General features: G+C 29.7%; 1 protein-coding gene across 2 annotated transcripts in view; it reads left to right on the top strand.

Moving 5' to 3' along the window:
• Positions 1 to 19,381, top strand: part of LOC142326425 (zinc finger FYVE domain-containing protein 21-like) — a 33,153-nt gene extending 13,772 nt beyond the window's left edge. Inside the window, exons 4-7 of one of the 2 annotated variants that reach the window (XM_075368919.1) lie at positions 2,607 to 2,737; positions 10,812 to 10,838; positions 15,551 to 15,696; positions 18,837 to 19,381. In XM_075368919.1, coding sequence (XP_075225034.1) covers positions 2,607 to 2,737; positions 10,812 to 10,838; positions 15,551 to 15,696; positions 18,837 to 18,896 — 364 coding nt within the window. In that variant the 3' untranslated portion in view covers positions 18,897 to 19,381. The remainder of the gene's footprint in view (positions 1 to 2,606; positions 2,738 to 10,811; positions 10,839 to 15,550; positions 15,697 to 18,836) is intronic. The other variant, XM_075368920.1, reaches the window with a different exon arrangement.
• The last annotated feature ends 363 nt before the right edge of the window (positions 19,382 to 19,744 follow it).

The raw sequence follows: 19,744 nt of genomic DNA on the forward strand, positions 1-19,744 counted from the left end.
CAATTTTTTTAGCTGTATATTTTCACTTAAACAAAATTTAAAAAAAAACATGAAAGACAATTTTTAGAAAATTCTCGGTCCCTAAAAACCATTAATGAATCGGGGTCTAGTAACAATTAGAAAAAAATATTTCTATGACAAGCTGTCTTTTTTCTATCATGGTTTGAAGGCCAGCCAGTATCCAGTAATATTAATTCATTCTTTTTCAGAACAACTACAAAACAACACACAGAATAGCCAGCCTCGTAGGTCGGCTGAAAAAACAGTCAATGATGAAGATGCTTTGGCATCTTTTGTGAAGAAAAAAAAAACCTACTGTGCAATGAAAGCTGCTTGACATTTTATCTAAATGTGAGAATAGCGATAAAACACAAGATGATGATAAAATTTTCTTATAATTGCTTCTTCCAGCTTAAAACAAATCCCTACTGATAAAAAAATGTTAGTAAGAATTGATCTAATGCACATTTCGCAAAAATGTATGCCACGACAAATGTAGCTGAGCATGATTCAGCCTTCATTTCAACAGCCGCCATGTACTTGTAGCCAGCATTATCCATCAACCTCACAAGAGTGTGTGGTAGTACTGCAGCAATAACCACAACAATTTTGCTGTGGTTTTGAGTTTTCCTCGACGGTTAATTAAACTTGCAAAATTCTTGTTTTTTGTATTTTTTTGTTTTGTTTTTAATTGCAGTATTTCATTGCAGGTTTCTTTGTAATTATAACTGATTTGTAATTAAGTGATACTGTATTTTTAACTATTTTTAAATAAATAAAGTGATATATACCTTTTAGCAACTGTCTATGTTTTATCAATACCATTGGTAATGAAGCACCAGATCAATGAAATGATTAAGCGTGATTGATTGTCAATGAAACAAAACCTTTTGTAATTATACTACTAGGAAATTATACTACTAATTATTGTTTTGCTGATATCTGTATATTCCTTGATGTGTTAATACCTCAGTCTCTTAATTTGATAGTGGCACCAAAACAAAAATGGTATTCTGCATTTAATTCTTCCAAACCCTAAATTCTTTCTTCTCTGATTTTTGCCTCTTTGATCTCAACTATTCCACCAGCGCTCTCCCCCCCCCCAAAATTTTATACTATTTTGCATGATGCTGTGCAATGCATACTTCACATGAGTACAAAAGTTCTTCCATACTACATATACTGGCTTCAATCAGAAAATTTTGTCAAATCTATCACAGGTGGACTAAAACACTGCAAAGTAACATATTTTTACATGTGATAAGTTATGGTTACAATGAAACATGCTGTTTACCATTTGGTTATCACATTTCCCAGAATTTCAAGTGGACAGTATAACTTTACATGAAATTAGAATCCATTTTAGTATTGGTTTTTCTTGCTAAATTGCTATAAAACCATTAACATAAGCTTTCAATTACCATAAGCAAAAACAACGTTGTATGCACACAAACCCTTGGATTGATACAAATGGAAAGTATAATGCTGTACTGGATGGAAAACTGATTCAAATCCTCTTGTAGATAACACACGTACATACAGCTAATGGAGAAAAACTGGAATTTCTGACTTGGAGATGATAATTAGAATTATAAAATAGTTAATTTTGAAAAGCATTGAAAGATACATAATAGTAGACAACTATAAGTTTTTATCATTTTGTTACCAATTTTAACAAAAAGAATTTAGAAAAATATAATGCTGTAATTTAGAGTTACCAATCACTGTGTGACTGTAAGAAGATCATTTTTTTATGTTTTAACATTACTTTCATATTCATAATTATTATTACTCATACATAATTTTTTTCTTTTCTCTTGTTTTTGCTAGATGATTACACCACATAAGCTTGAAGCTTGTTTGTGGTATACTGAAATGTCATTAGCGTATGAAAAATGTTATGCTTGCCTGGGAATTGAACCCAGAACCTCCGGATGAAAGGCTGACACTACCTCCCCACCACAGAGTTGGTGGATAATAAAATGAATGATTACTGACTTTACTTGACTCACTGCCAGTAAATACAAACAATAAATGAAATAAAGTAAGATGAATATTAATAACGAAAAGTACATGTACTGTTAATGAAACAAATTGTAGTTACACCTCAAAAATAAACATTTCATAAAATGTTTAATAAATTATGTAGCTAGCTATTTCTTTTAACATTTCTCTGTTGAAAGCTGTAGAAAAAACAGAATTGGGATATTAAAAAAATTTTGTTAAAATTTGACCGTTACTTCTTCATTTTGTATTTTATTACTAAAACCTTTCAAAACATGTCATTATGAATAAACAAATAAAAAATCCTAGTGGTTTTTAAGGTACAACAGTGTATATATGAATAGAAAATAACTATTGTTTGATTCAAACTATTCACTCTATAAATGTGTAGTCCTACAGCAACAGTTCTTTTAGACAGTTTCTGATCTCAAAGTACTGTTCAACTTTAAAGGTTTTGTTAACTGAACAATTTGTTAAGCATGGCTTTAGTGATTAGCATTATTTTATCCTTGTATTTTCTGTAATGCTTCTCCCTGAGATGTTGTAAACGTTCTGGAAGATGTGTTAAATATGTTGTTAATGTTGATTTATTTAACTTTCAGGTGTCTGATGTTTGAACCAGCTTCTGTCAGTGATGCTAATTATAATGATACATTGCATTTATTGCAGTTCCATCCTTTACATTTACATAGAATCAGATCTCTTCGTGTATATAACAATCTACCAACTGCAGGTAAATAATATTAAACTGCTTTTTCAGTATATATTCATACTATATTTGTTGCTTATGCTACATCTGAGTTTCGCACATTTATAAAAAATATTGACCTTTTGAGTGCCATGGTCGTGATCTATTGCCACCATTTTTCCATATGAAAAGTGCCATGGTGACGATCCATCGCACTACGTTTTTTGTAATTTATATTTTATTGGCTGTAAAAATTTGAACTACTGTGCGGTATATACAATATCACTTTTAATATTCAATGGTGTTTGGAAAAAAAGGCTCGCTTTGACTAAACAAAAAAATAATAAATAGACGACTACAAAATAGCTGATATCATATTAACACTAACAGGTCACAATGTATGTTATTTGTTGTATGTGAGGTGATATCACGTGACTTTCTATGCAGTGCGTTTGTTGTTCAGTTTTTTGTTTTATTATTTTGTTGTATGTATTTTTTTTTTTCAATGACTAAATGTATATAGTGTTCTGGATTCACGTAACTGAAATTGCACACAAAAATCATAGATCTAGTGAAGTAGACAGATTACTTGATAGTGAATTCTCAGACATTGATTTATTAGCTACTGAAGAATAGCTGGATGATTTATTTTGCTATAATAGCGATACAGATCTAATCTATCAGCTAGAAAATGAGAATGTGGTTCAATTTTGTGATAGGTTAGATCAACAACTTAGTACATCAGGACAAGCTAGGCTTTTGCCTAGATCAAGTCAAACTGGTAAGCCTACCTTAGGTTCACAAATAAATCGAAGTGTGTTTAGTAGTAATTCCTCTGAGTCTAAAGATAGAGCTGTTAGATCTACTGACAATAATATTTGGCTAAGCATAAATGATGAAATGCCTGATAATATTATTCATGATTTTTCTTACAATGAAATACCAGGGCTAAAACACTGTCCACCTGTCGCCAAAAAGCGATGTCAAATTTAACTTATATCGTAATACCAAACTTAACAGCAAACTTCCAAAAGCAAATCAACCACAGTATGATGCTTCTAAAGAATTCAAACCCTTGCTTCAACATTGCAATAGGTTATTTAAATTTTATTACACTGCAAACCAACAGTTGTCAATTGACGAATCCTTAGTTGGAAGAAAACAGTCAAACCACTTTAATCCAGTACTTACCGAACAAAGAGGAACTAAGTTGTCGGTTTATGCGATTCTATATCTAATTACTGTATGTCTATGTTCTGTTACAAAGAGAAAAAAGGCAACAATTCTGATGGAGTTAAACAATGTGGTTTACGCTCATGCGTTAACCGATAATTTCTTTATTTGTGCTTCGCTTATAAAAAGACTGTGTGAACTAAAGATTTTTTTCACTGGAACAGTTAGGAAAAACAAAAAAGGTTTACTTGATGGAATAAAACAAAACTTATAAATGGGTCAAAATGAGGTATTACAAACAGGGCAAAATAGTGGCACCTGGCTATAGACAAAAAAAAACTGTAATATTACTGTCATCTAAAATACATATTAAAGATGTTGAAGATGTTAAAAGAAGACTTGTGTCAAATTACTAGTAAAAAAAACCATCCCTAATTATTGACTGCAGTAAACACATAGGAGGCATAAATACTTTTAATATGATGCTGTACTCATATCTAGGTGAGCGTAGAACTGTAAAATACAGGAAGAAGGTGGTTTTCAACCTCTTTGCCAGAATGATAATAAATTATTACATAATTTATAAAGAAAACTATACCAACAATAACAAAGTCCTCTATCTAGATAACATTTTCTTGATGGCCTACTTTTAAAACAAATAGGAAAAGATCAAGAACTGTTGTGTTTTCCACAAAGAAGAATGCCATGGTCATTGTTTACCAAAACACAAGTGTAAATAAGGTTATTTTCAGTTTTCAGTGTATATATTGTAAATAAATACTTTAAATTAGGTTATTGTGAACTATATAAATATTTCTAGTTTATATTCCTGAAATTCAGTGTTTTAAGTACATTGGTTTTATCATATTTATATTGCACAATAGTTTAACAGGAAAACATATCTTTTATGTTTGGTTTTTGACCAGATATTTTAAAACTTTGCACGGTTCTAGGAAACAGTATATAAATTGAAATTAGCTTACTTCCTACAGATTTAATATTTTTTGTTTAGTAGATAAAACATTTATTAAACAACGAATAATCATAAGAATTGTATTATTTCTGTAAATGTGATACGTATTACATATAAATGAAATCAGGCCGATAAGAGTTTTATAACAAATGTTTCCCCTTTTTTTCCTTATATGGAACGCTTAAACATTGTTTGTTATCTATCATTGTATATCTATTATCTATTACGTATATTTAACATGTGATTTTTTTTATTTTTTTTTTAAAGAAAATTCTAAATTAAATAGATCTTGATAATAGAAATGTAGTATCTTACCTTGTGTGATATCATTATCATTTTGTTAAAAACAGTTTTATTTATATTACAGAAATTTTTGTTTCTGTAATAAGTTTTAAGACTGTCTGTCACCAAAAAGTTGTCAATTTATAAAAAGATGACTTGGCAGGTAGAAATACCCTCTCCATCATATGTACTTACACAGATAGGTCTTTTTTGACTTAAAATCTATTTATAAATTTTCCTTGGTACTATACTACCACTAATTTTTTTGTACAAGTTGATACATTTTCTACATAATAATTTACACATTGATCTTACAATACAAAGTCTGACAGCACCGACTTACATTTGACGTTTAGGTTTTTGAAAGAATAATAAAATTCTTCTAAAGCGAGGTTTTCTTTACCTTCGACATTTGTATATCAAAACGAATTCAACCGATCAACCTCCCTGGGCTTTCCCAGGTAGGTTGATCCCTCCCATTATCAATGCCTTTGCTTTGATTGATAATGTCTGTTGTCTCAACCAATCCACATAGTAACATAAGCTATGCCGTGCATATTTCCTGCTTTTATGGAAAGAACAGTTGTTTACATTTGGAAATTTGGGTTTAGGAGCTACCAGTATCTCCCAAACTTTGTCATTGAACCTTTGGAGAAATTCCTTTCTGAACCTTTTCCCATCCCTTTTTGTATATATTAGAAAATTGTGAACAGTCTTTTTATCGTATCCTCAGTGTACATTGTGTCTGTGTAATTCCAGTCTATATGGTGACAGTTGTTTTTCAGCCATTTCATCATTTGATAATATCTCAGTTTGAGATTAGATTTTGCATAAGGTGGATGGAAGAAAAGTATTGCAAAAGTGTAGTGATCCCACTATAACCAATTATTTATGATAAAAATCATCATTATTATTGGAGGAAGCCATGAAACTCAGTTACACTTTCTCCGACAATAACCAAACAATGTATGAAACCGATGTTGTTACATACACTTATATAAACCAAGAATATCAGTTGTGTTATCACCCTCAAGATAGCAACCTCGGCATGTTGGGATTTTCTTTATTAATGAATGAAATTTCTCCTCCAGAAGCCTTCCATAAAACACTTGAAGTAAACAGTTTTTGTTTTTTTTCTTTTTATTTATTTTGTTGCTTTTTGTATATTTTTTAATTTTTTTCGATATGAATTTTGTTACATCCACTTTTTTTTTCAATTTACAAAATTATTGCCTCATTTTAAGCAATATCAACCTGTTTACACAATTGAATTTTAATAACAGACAATAGAGTATATTTCATCATGCAATCTGTAATTATCAGACAGTATTTTGCAGTTTTGTCAGGGATATTTAATGACTAATTCAATCCGCACAACCATACCCATATTTAACAAATCATTTTTTCTTTTAAGTAGTGAATACAAATAAAGGTATAAATTTTATAATCGGCTTATGCCGATTAAATTTACTCCGACTATGTTATAATAAGATTTATAAAACTGAACAAACATATTTTATAAAAAAGTGTAATCATTTTCCATATTCTCAAATAGATAGTTACAGAATTTAAATACAACCTCAGATTTATCATATCGCATTAGTCAAAATTTGAATTGATCTTGTTCACTTGATTCTTTCTGTGTTTGAAAATTCTACTATGACATAACTGATTTTCCGCTTGTGAAGCAGATTTCACTTTCCACAAATTTTGTTTTGTTATAGGAATGGATTGATACTTTTGTAGGTTCCTTTGGAAAGCCATTGTTATAGGTGTATCGTTTTCCATTCTTAAGTGCAGCAGCAAATAATCATCTGCGACTTGTAAGGGATCTTATACACGATTTCAGAGTGTCAAATTATAATTTGTTTTACCAACTACTATTTAAAAGGTTTTCTTCTGTCAGAAGAAAACCTTTGAAGTATCAATTCCTGTTTTATATTCAAAAGTATTCTCTTGCAGTCATCTGCAAATCCCATTAACATCTTCAAGAGCATAGGTATATAAGTTTTCCACCTACTGAGCTCTGTTTCACAGTGATAATGCCAAGTGATGCCTGTCCGATGGACTGGATATAATTTTTTTCACTTTCTCTTAGAGTAAATTAGTTTTTCATTATGGTGGTTATACCCAGATTTCTTAGGCGATCCACCTACTCCTGATATTTCATACCATATTTCATCGAATTGAAAAGAATACAATTTCTGACTACTTCTAAACTGACATTTCAATGCACAGTTACTGTTTTCATTTAAAAATATTATTTAATATTGCTCAAGTGTTGTCTTTATTCACTTAACAACTAATTTAAATTAAGCAAGTATGTAAGTGCATAAATAGTGATTTCACTCTCCTGGTTGATAATGTAGATGATGCGTATGCAGATATTGTGCCAGAGGTAGGTAATAGTAGATAACAGGTAATAGTGCAGATTCTTTAGCAGAACTATTGACTTGGAAACATGCTATGAATGCTGAGAGAATCCCGCATGTATTTATATAAAACCGTTGCACAACAAACAGGTAAACAACTAAAAAGTTGTTTACCTGTTTGTTATCGGTGCAATATTGATCCTTGGACCACAGCCGGTAATATTTAATTAAATATTTAATATTTATCTAGTTGTGATTGCTACTTGCCAAACACAAAAATAGCTGACTTAATACAAATATTCATCGAATGAAATAAACAGTCGAGTAGCGCTTATACCAATATCAGTTTTGTTAACATCAGCATAAGTTCTGTTTCATGCCCTCATTCACTATCTGCATTCACAAAAACATAAATATCCTGCTCATCCCTGAACTCCCGGTGCACAGTCCTTGACTAGTACCTCTTCCACCAATCACCACCTCCCTGTTTTGCCACAGCAATCAGGATCGTCCTCAAGTGAGACTATCTTATACTCGTTCACACACACATAAGTTATTAAACATTATTTATTGTAATTTAGGTAGAAAAGATGTGATCTGTGCCAAGCATGAGTAATTCATACAGTTTTATAAAATAGCTTGTACAGATTACAATGTCGTTCAAATGTTTAAAATGCACAATTTAAAGTTATTTTTAACATTTATTTATTATTTGGTTTAAAACATATTCTATTGAAATTATACTAGTATACATTTAATTACTTAAACATTTCCAGTTTAGCTCTAACAATATTAGTTTTATTTTCTAATATACAGTGTTTTAAAATGAATATTAAGTTTTAAAGCTGTGTAATATTTCTCGCATTTTATGTGTATTGATTAATTATACATGAAATAGAAGTGCAACTCTTTTTTAACTATGTACCAGTTCATAAACTGTTTCCTATACGTTCTCTTGAAAATGTTAGTGGCAAAGATGGGCGACCTTCCATCAGGAAGCACTCTTGTTTAGCAGTTTACAAAGTGTGAATCTGTAATTTCCATTCAACATGCATTACATTTGAAGTTCCTTTGTGGTCCGTGAATGACCACCGACTACATTTGTAAAGGGAAGAGTACAGGACGATAGAGTGTGTCAGCAGACAATGTTGAACGTGTAAGGGAGTCTGTGTGTAATCCTAGCAAATCTTTCCTCAACTACAATATGAACCACAGAACTTTATTTGGTAACAAGATGGTACACCTCCTCGCTGGCATAACACTATGCGTGATTGGTTGAATGAAATTCTCCCTGACTGTTGGATTGGTTTCTAGGGACCAAATAACAGGGCTTGTTTGCCCTGGCCTTCACGTTCACCTGATCTGATCCCTTGTGATTTTTTCTTTGGGGGTTTATACAGATCAAGTATATGTGCCACCATTAACAGCTGACTTACCCAACTTGAAACACAAGATTGAAGCAGCTGTCGTAAATAATTACTCCAGAACTGCTGATTAAAGTATGGGATGAACTCTCCTATTGGCTTAATGTGTGTTGTGTTACAAATGGTGCTCACATTGAACACTTACAGGAGAAACTGTTTTGAGTTGCTCTTTCATCCCCTGTATTATTTATCAGTGTAAGTAAAACTTAATAAATATTACATAACATTATAATCGAAATATTAATTTGAAGCGCATTGTGTAATTACTATTTAACCTGGAACAAAGACAATAATTATTACGAAAATTCTGCACTACTGTAGCACATAATTATTATTGTTATTTAAAAGTATATAATTATTTTTAAGAAATTAATTTGATCTCCTTAATGAACAATTTTAAAGAAGTAATTGATAGAATCCTGGGATCATGTAAATATGTGCAGTAGATGTATAAGATCTGAATATAAGAGTGCATGAAAATTTGGCAGATATTTATATAAAACCATTAGGCTTTGACATACAAATATATTTTCACATTTTTGCAGTTCGACCAGGATATTGAGAGACTAACAAACTATACGATTTTTATAAATACAGTTTATTACTCTATATATAGAGACATAAACAAAATAAATAATGACAATACGTATATATAACATACAAAATAGTAAAATAAAAAGGACAAGATTTGTTCAATTGACAGTTCAGTTTACTAAAAACATTAAAATGACTAATAAAAATTGATATTGCATTAACAGTAAGATAAGAATAGAACAGTATAAAAGTTCATTAAAGTCACTTTTCTCAGATATTATTACTTTTACTGTTTACAATAGAACTATCCTATACTTTATGAATGAATAGAATACTGTCACTTTCACTATTGTTTACCAATAACACTCCGAACAACTTCCTGCATTTACCCACTTGTTACCACGGCTGCACTGAACATGGCCTCGCAGAACTACTGACTTTCTCCGTTCCTCCATGCAGTAATTATATCCTCTGGTCTGCAGAACCAGTACCAGCCTTCAACAATTAAAGGGTCATCCCTTTAATTGTTGAAGTGTAATAATTTTCATCGTCTGCACCCTTATACTTTTCTATAAATTTTTATTCCAATCGGGTAACCCTTGTTGTCAAACAACAGCTTTTGGAAATGCTATTATATTATAAAGAACAGATTGTTAAACAGATGCATTACTCTGAGAAAAGAATCCCTTTTAGTTCCTTCTGGATTTTCTTTTCATTATTGTTTTTTCTTTCATTCTTTTTAATTGGAAGAAATATTGTCGTCTGATAATTTTGAAAGTTGTAAACATTATTGCAATGTAAGCAAGCATTTGTGTTGTGCATATTTACAGCTTGCAGTAATTTTTTTAAATTTCTTTTTGATGACATCAGCATTTTTTATCTGGTGGTCAAAGGTCAAGGTTGTCTCTACCTTTCCATTTCTATATTACAGTCGTGGTCAAATGAAACACAAACATTTTTACTGAACATTCTGATTTTTTTCACAAGTGTGGGTTTAAATCTACTTTCTGAATCTGTTTAGCCAAAGCAATAAAAGAACTATTTTCACTATAAATTAATTGTAATCATAATTTTTATTTTCATTTATTTTTCCTCTTGTTTGTGTGAAAAATTTCATCAAGATTAGAATAAATTTGTAAAAAAGACAATAGGACTCTAATATTCTTTATATATATAAAGAATTCTTTTATGTATTATATTTAAGTATTTTAAAATACTTAATTATAATACTTCAAAGAATCCTTAACTAAATATATATATATATATAGATAGATAGATAGATTTAAGAATAATTTATACTTCTAGACTGTTGTGAGGAATTAATATATTTTAATAACTTGTCTTATTTTTTTCTAACTTAGTTTTCCAAAATGAGGATACCATAACAGGTATTTCTATTATTATTTTTTAACATACTTTTGTCACTGTTGAGTGTTACCAAATCTTACAAATGAAATAAAATTGTCTAGAAGAAAGTACATGTTTTTATAATATTGTATAAACTTTACTCTAATTTTTTGAAACATAGTATTTAAGCAGAAATTAAATGAGAGCTTCAGCAGAATATTCAGGTTTTTTAATACTTTAAATAAAAGTCTCATTTCAATTTGACATTTCTACTTAAAAAATATTTCTGTTAAAATACAGTATGGATGGCTTCCATGCTTGTGTTTTGTTTGTGAAAGTTCCTGTTAATTTCAGAACTTCTATTCTTCTAAAAGCTGCTGACTGAAATAATGCTAACCAAAATATACTCATCAATTGAATGGTCAGAATTTTTTATTGTGGTCAACTAAATCTTAAGTGGTTTTTTTATTTTGTTCTCTTTCTTCTACATTATGAGAAACTGATAGTTCTAATTTTTAATTCTAACTGCTTTTCATGATTCACTTGTATGTGATTTAAGAGATCTTTGCTGTCAACATCATTCAGTGATTGTCATTAGGCTGGCAGTGTTTGCTAGTTTTTTTTTTTTTTATCTTTGATGATCAATTGTTTTGATCTGATATTACAGTTATTATTTTTATAGGATTGCAAATGGAGCTTTTTAAAACATTTTTCATGGAATGACCTGAGGAAAGATTTTCATAAAATTTAAGGATTCTTTGATGTACTGAATATGTATTGATAAATTAGCGTAGCAAATTGCAACCTAGCAGGAGAACGTAATTATTATTTTTCGCAAACTGCTTTTATTTGTTAGCTTTCTTAAATACTTAAGCAGAGATTTTTCTTTTTTTTTTCAGTTTTTATTAAAAAAAATTAAAAACATTAAAACTGTAGAGATATATTTCTGCCTTACTAATTGAAGCAAAAAGAACTATTCTTCTATTAAGTTTCATCAGACAATGAAACTGTTATTTTGTTACATTATTTGATTAAATTAAAAAAAATAAATTATACATTTTTGAATAATTTAAATTAATTATATTACTTACTTAAGGTAATCATATTTTCAAATATTATTCGCTCATTAATTGTATTTTTAATTTTTATTTGCTTACTGTACAGTATATAAGAGAGCAAAGGTTTGCGTCTATTTTATTAGTGTAGAGACTATCACTGTAAAACATTCTACATTGAAATGACAAACAGAAACTTTAAAAAAATTTACAAGCATATTAATATAAAAATTAATTTTGCCACACATTAGGGAAAAGAAACACATATTTTGAATTATAGAAAACAAATCTGAATGATAAACTACTTGAAAGAACACACATAATAAAACCAGCAATGTAAATATTAATGAACAAGAAAAATTTAAACATTGTGATTGGCTTAAGGAAATGCATTTGATTACAATTATTTATATTTAAAAATATATTTAAAACAATAGTATCAAAACAATATAGGGTAATCAAAAAGATTGCAGCAATAAAATAAAAATCATCTACCTGTGTAATTGTACCTGTTGATAACCTGTGTAATTAAGATAAAGTATTTATTGGAACTGTAAAATAATCAGCCAGTGTTTTTTTTTAGATGTGACAGTCAATACGCACAGCATCTCTGCACCATTGTCAGTCAGTGCAGTGGTGACAGTTCAGCAGAAAGTACAGTGTTTTGTGGTTAGCAGAGTATAAATTAGTTATAATTGTTCAACGGTGTTTTCAGCATGTTTATGGCAATGATATAACCCCCCTCATGCAAACTGCATTAGACTGACGGTAGTACAAACAATTTAAGGAATCTGGCAAGTGAAAAAGTCCCCTAGATGGTCCAAAACGAGTGATGAAGCATATACGCAAAGTTGTTTAAGAACCCCCCAAAAAAATCAATTTCTAGATGATGTTTACAGTTATGTGTTGCACAAGTGTTTATGCTTTTGTGCTTACAAAATTCAGCTTTAAAATCAAATTAAACCTTCTTCCTAAACTTGTTGAATTCACCACTAAAATGCGTAATAACATTGACGATGACTAAACATTTTTAAAACTGTTGTGTTTACAGATATTGTGACTTTCCATGTCAGTCAACTGGCATAATTGTTGGATATGGGGATCTCGGCAACCCAATTAAATTTTTGAATATTTCAGAGATTTTCCAAAAGTAAACTTCTGGTGCAGTTTGATGTCACATCATGTGATGTTTATTTAGACATGCTACAATTATACGTTTTCCCACAATTTGACCAAATTGAATAAGAAAGTAACGTTGCTGTAAAGTTTCAACAAGATGGTGCACCTCCACACTTTAGCATAAGCATTCGACATGCTCTCGCTGAAAGATTCCCTAATCATTGGATTGGTAGGTCCTGTGCTTTGGCCTTCAAGAAGCCCAGATTTGACACCCCCAGACTTTTTTCTATAGGGATATATTAAAAACATTGTCTAGAGTGAAAAGATCAAGTAAGTACACCATCTTTAAGGCAACGGACCACTGCTTGTATTGCCACAGTTACGCCTGCGATGATCCAGCAGACCTTGGCAGAAGTTGATTATCAACGGGATGTTGGCAGAGCCACCAATGGAACTCGTATTGAAACGTTGTAAGGTTTGTAAAAAAACTTGTAGAGTTGGTGAATTTTTAAAAAAGATACTCGTCTATCTCTAGCAGTTTCTGAAATAAGATTTTTTTTAAATTGCTGCAACCTTTTTCAATGACCCTGTATTTCCTATCTACCAACAGATTGGATTATGTGAATAAAATAAAGTAGTTACTTTTACTCGACTTTTTTTCAAATAAGAAGTATGTTTGAAACTAATAAAGCAGCCAGTACTGACACACCTAGTATTTAATCAAGTTATCTGGAATTACAAGTATAACTACTTGGTTGTATGTGTAAATAGTCAAGTAATTTTGAAAACCTAAGTAAGTTTTGACTTTTGTTGAAGTGTGTAAGGTACAAGGCTGTGTTATGTTTAGTTATAACCGTGGCTGTGTATATGGAAATTCATGAAACAAAAGTGTATAAAGGAAGGTAACAATTAAAATAATTTTGATTTGAGAGTGAAAGTATTGATTTCTTAGCAGATTATTAGTGCCAGAAAATTATGAACAAGAGGAAGGGGCTTTGTCACCAAGCGTTGAAGTTATTCCTACATTTGGTCGTTGATCAAGGATTCCAGTCCAGTACAGTTAGACATTGGAGTTCATCACCCTAATCTGTGTAATGAATCGCATCAGTAAAAATCAAATTAATGGATCCATTTCTCTAACACAATAAGAGAAATAAAAGGAAATAATGTTTTGTGTAGCAGACTTATCATTTGTCAGCTGTATTAGGGCATTAGACCGTATATTGTGACAAATAAGCTGACTTTGTTGATAAGTATATAAATGGAAAAGGCTGTGCTAGTATAAACATATGTAAATGAAAAATTTAATAGAATCAGTAGTGAATTGCCTGAAAACATTCACATCTTCAGGATAAGACTCATTTCAGTAAGAGATATAATTTCATAGTATGAAAGATGGTAGCTTCTTTGTTGGGAGATTTGAGCTGTAGAATTTAATCTTGGTTGAAATTCCATAACTCATTCAAACTGCCAATAAGATCATTTCTTTTTTGAGTTGTAAGTAATTCAACTCCATCTACTGTAGTACACTTATTCTTTGAAGCTGAGAAATCTTTTGTTTCATCACTCCGAAAACGTATTACAACTGTTTCTCAAATTGTCGTGTTATTTCCCTTGCGATCAAATTAGTCCCTTTTTCTGTCAGAATATCATTGTTCTGTTTCTCATACCTTTCAGTACCAACACTACATGGCAGAAAACAGGATGCAAGCAAGATGAAGTAATATCTAATCATTATTTGAGTGAAGCTACTTGCTTTTATTCACTTCACTACTGTTATAGCAGAGCGTAATTCATTTTGTATATTTATACTCGGTTATAGATTAGTTCATTTTACTTCAATGACTGCAATAGTGTATCTCTCTTAATTTTAATTACTATTGATTTTTAAGATAACAGTGAGTGAAAAGTAATTAATTTAAATAAAACTGATTGCAGTTTTAACCGTACAACACAGCTTTACTAATACCTATTTTCCACACTTTTTCTTTTTTCTGCCTTGAAAAAATTAACTGGTACTTCATCGTGTGCTTAATCAGTTCTTGTCTTTACCCGATAAACAACCCCTTGTTCAAAATTGTTAAAAAAGTGCTGCGAAAATGTTTACGATTGCACTAGTTGTAATTTCTTTTTCCATAAAATATTTTGTTAGAATCATCTTATGTAATTATTTGTAAAGTTTATGCAGTGTTTAGTAAAAATTGCTTGGTAAATTTTGAATAATATTTCCTTCCAAAGGTTGCAAAGATTTTAGGCCATTTTAATTGTATCCTAAAGCTAATTCTAATAGACTATTTTTCATAAAGAGATGAAATAAATTAATTTCTAATATAGCTTTCATTTTCATCAGTACAGTAAATATGATTATATGTTTTATTAGATGATTAGTTGCTCAAAATTAATTTATTTCAAATTCAATACGTTTTTCAATTCTTTTTATGTTAACTTATCTCAGGTACTCTTAACATTGAAAAACACTGATCAACAGGTTAAAATTGATGAGCATTTGTGCACTTATTTGTTTATCAGCCGTTAAATGTTTTTCTGTATGTATCATTAACTTTGTATATGCGTGTTAGGTTCAACAAGTATAGAGATGGAATGTACAAGTGCTGATAGCGATAATTTTGATGATCAAAAAATTACTGACCTATTAAGATTATCTACACCGACAGATGGACAAAGTCATAAGCAGAGTGTTTCTTGGATTTTAGCCATGCAGCAGGTATGTAAAACATTAACATATTATGAGACTTACTTTTGTTAATACACTTTAAATAATAATTTAATAATTTTAATATTTGTAATGTAAAATTTCCTATAGTATTAAACCTAAACTAATATTACTTAAATATTACATCGATTAGTTGAAAGATGTTATATTTAAAACAGATAAACATAGGATCATAAAAATAGATGGGATTTATAAGAATATGATTTTGCATATAAATATAATGTTTATAACATAATAATACAGATTTTGGCTGGGAATTTTGATGTTTTTGGATTGGCTATAACTGCAGGTATGAATGGGGGGACACATGATTCAATTTTCAGTGATCATGATGTAATTTTTTTAAAAGCAGTCCCCACTTTTCGATCACTAAAATACAATGTGCGTTAAAATTACATTTTACTCTCAGGTCACTGAAGCATTACTATTTGGAATGATACATTATTGCAGATAGAAAATTTTAAATTCACTATGTTAAAACAAAACTTGCTGGAGCAGTAAGCACAGTTCAATGAACATTAAGGCCGATAGAAAACAGTCCCTTCCTATCATTTAGAGGTGAGTTTCAGATCAAGGTGTAAGGAGGATTCTGATCCAAACTTTCATCCTTAGGAAATGATGGTTGCACAACAGGTAAATTCAACCGATTTGAAAAAACATAAAACTTTCACAGAAGCCGTGCTCAAAATGAAAAAGCTGTGGTTAGATGTAAAGTGCATTTTCACCTGATTGGTTGCAGAATTTTCAAAATATATAATTTATATAAATGATTGTTTAGCGACAACTTGATTATTAACAATACAACAACTTTATTCATAACCCTCTTGATTCTGAAGATGTTACTATATAATAATGGCCATTTTTTTCAGAATAATTGGCCTTTAAATTCAATTAAATCAATCTTACATATCTATTTCTTTGTAAGAATAAAATTCAGATAAATATTTGGCATGTGAGATGGAAATTTCTCTTTTAATGGGGGCAAGAAATAAGTTAAAATGGCAATACCAGTCATGATGACTTATTTTTTGATAAGTGCTATTTTTTTCCACTTATGATATAACATCATGAAATGAAATAATGTATTCATTTAAATAATAAATTAAATAAATAAATTTAATAGTACCCAAATAAATAAATTAAAATAAGTTAATCAGCTGATTTAAGGTTTAAATAATGATCAAAGATCATTGTAGTGGAAATGTTTACATTATTAGGTTTTCTTGAGCAATTGTTGTCTTGTTACTTAATAGAATTAGTGTTTCCTTTTGTTCAGTTTTCATTTTCACACTCATCATTCTTAATGATGAATGGCTTTGGGGATAGTTTAAGGTGTACAGCGAGTGGCATGCATGACTTGTTTTCAGTGCTATATTTCCTATTTGTGACCATTCTGTTTAAATTTTTATATTTCTATTTTGAAGTGTACCTGTCATAGGAGTAATTTAATGCTTTGAAGAAACAACAATTTTAAGAATAAACAAAAACAAGGGAGGTCTAAATCTGCAATATATCGTGAAAATTGCTTGATTTAATGCAAGATTGTATTGAAAATCCTTATTACTCGATTTAAATTTTTCTTATTCGATTAATTCAAAAACTAAATTTGGATGGTTTCACTCTCAAGTTTTGAAAAATGTTACAGATCATAGATTAGGTTATATAGCAACTTTTTCTTCACAGTAATTTTTTGTTTTGTTTTAACAAGACGTTTAAACATAATGACATTTTAAAGGCTTATATTTCTAATTGAAACATTTTAGTATTGCAATATTTTTCCGTGTTCTCTATAATGTGATGGTACTACGTAACCTGATATTTATTGTATTCCATTTGAGAGAACAAAATTTGTTATGATTTTATATATATATATAGAGAGAGAGAGAGTGAGAGTTTAAAGGGTTAAAATGGAAATTGCAAATTTTCTCCCATTATACTAAGCAAGTCTTTTTAAAGAGAAAGCGAGCCCTGATCTTTCCATCTTTTTTCAATTCTTGCAGATTTTATTCTATTTGTGTTCATTTCTTTAGATACTTTGTATGTTGCTCATTTTTTTGTAATTAACCTTCAAGGTTAGTCTAGTGGTTAAATTCATCTTAGCAGAATCAGCTGATTTTTGAAGTCAGGAGTTCTTAGGTTTGAGTCCTTGTAAAGGCTTATATGGATTTGAATGCTAGACTGTGAATGCTGGTGTTTTTTAGTGGTTAGGTTTCAATTAACCGTACATCTCAGTAGCGGTTAACCTAAGTGCTCAAGATTACATATGTTTACCGGTACACTTACGCTTACATTGCACATCAGGCCTGGAAAGCCATACCAGTGATCTCAGTTGCTATAATCTGTACACACACCCAGACCCACCAGTTGCTGAAACCGGTTGGAGAAATCAAACTAATTTTTTTTTTTTTTCAAAAAATAAAATAAGCTTGGCATTGAGAAATTAATTTTTGTTCAAAAAAATTATATACAAATCATGTTGCATAAAATATAGAACAAAATATAAAACCCTTCCTAGTGACAGACAATACATTTTGTTAACATACATTGACCGATTGTTATACAATTTACCAATATTTTATGAAACATGTTCATCAAATTTTATATCGCTTTCAAAAAACTAGAAACAAATACCCAAGATCTGACAGCAAACTGACACCAATATCTTTTTTGGAACAAACCTCTTCACAAATTCACACACTTGTACCATAAACAACAGGATCGCACTTTATTTTTCATATTTTATACATAAAATTGAAGATATAAATTAAAGTTTATCAACTCAATTGTACTTATGATAAATACACTGAACAAACAGATTGAATGTATTACTTGTTTAAGAGGGATACCATTGAAACTAGCTCTACATGTAACTCCTGAAAGAAGTTATACCTCCAAAAGATGCTTTGGAAGAATTTCCATGTTATTTGCAAGCAAGCATATTATATTTCATATTGCAGTTTCATGAATTTTTTTTTATGTTGTTTCAGAATTTTCACTGAAATGCAAACACAAGTAAAAAAATTCAGTTCTGTTTCTCTATTTTATTAATTGAAATTTAATAGAGCTGGTGGGTTATAATATTTATCTGCCACCATATGTTATCTAATTTTTTCATTTTTTTCTTTGTTTAGGCATTCAAAATGCTGTATGGGGATCACCAGCAAAATTGTAATGAAGATGATACCAGTTGATATCCTACCAAAGAAGCTGATTAAACAAGATAATGAATTTGGAAATTTTACTGTTTCCCTCACCCCAAATTTAAATTTAAAAAAATTTAAATATACCATACCTTTAAAGATGTGTATATATCAGATCGGTGGGGGTATAAGAGTTGAATACGGATCATAATTCGAATCTGCTTAAATGTGTTAACACTACTATATTATGTTAAGAAAGATCATATTTTTAAAAAAAGTTTCAAGTAATGTAATATTATGATACTTTTCTGATTTTTTTATTTTAATAAAAACATGAAGACCTATAATATTATTATTATTAAGACCTGTATTAATTTTATTAGTTTGGGGTACTTTTGTAAGATATAAAATAGTATTTTATTTATTATTTACAGTAATGCTGTAATATGTATGTAATGCTACACAATGCCTAAGTTTATGACATGTATTTATTAATTTAAGATTTATTTTTAAATAAGCAAACACTATTATGATAACAACAAAAGGCAACATATTTAAAATTAACATCAGTTATTCTGAGTCAACATATAATATACAAAATTAAATAATTATTATAATTATAATTATTATTATATAATTATTATTATTATTATTATAATTATTATTAACAAATTTAAATTCACCAGATACAGTTCAATAAATGGTAAGAATACTCACCCTTTCAGATAGTTCTGAAAGTGAAGTTATACCAAGAAAACAATTAATATATAAATTTAACAAGAAGAATATTTAATATATATAAATCAAACAAAAAGTTAAAAAATATAATTACAAGATTACAAAAGACCACATTTCAATTGACAGATCAAATGATAATAGAATATGAATGAATATATATA

This window comes from Lycorma delicatula, chromosome 6, assembly GCF_047948215.1.
Source record: "Lycorma delicatula isolate Av1 chromosome 6, ASM4794821v1, whole genome shotgun sequence".
In the NCBI taxonomy this organism is placed as follows: domain Eukaryota; kingdom Metazoa; phylum Arthropoda; class Insecta; order Hemiptera; family Fulgoridae; genus Lycorma; species Lycorma delicatula.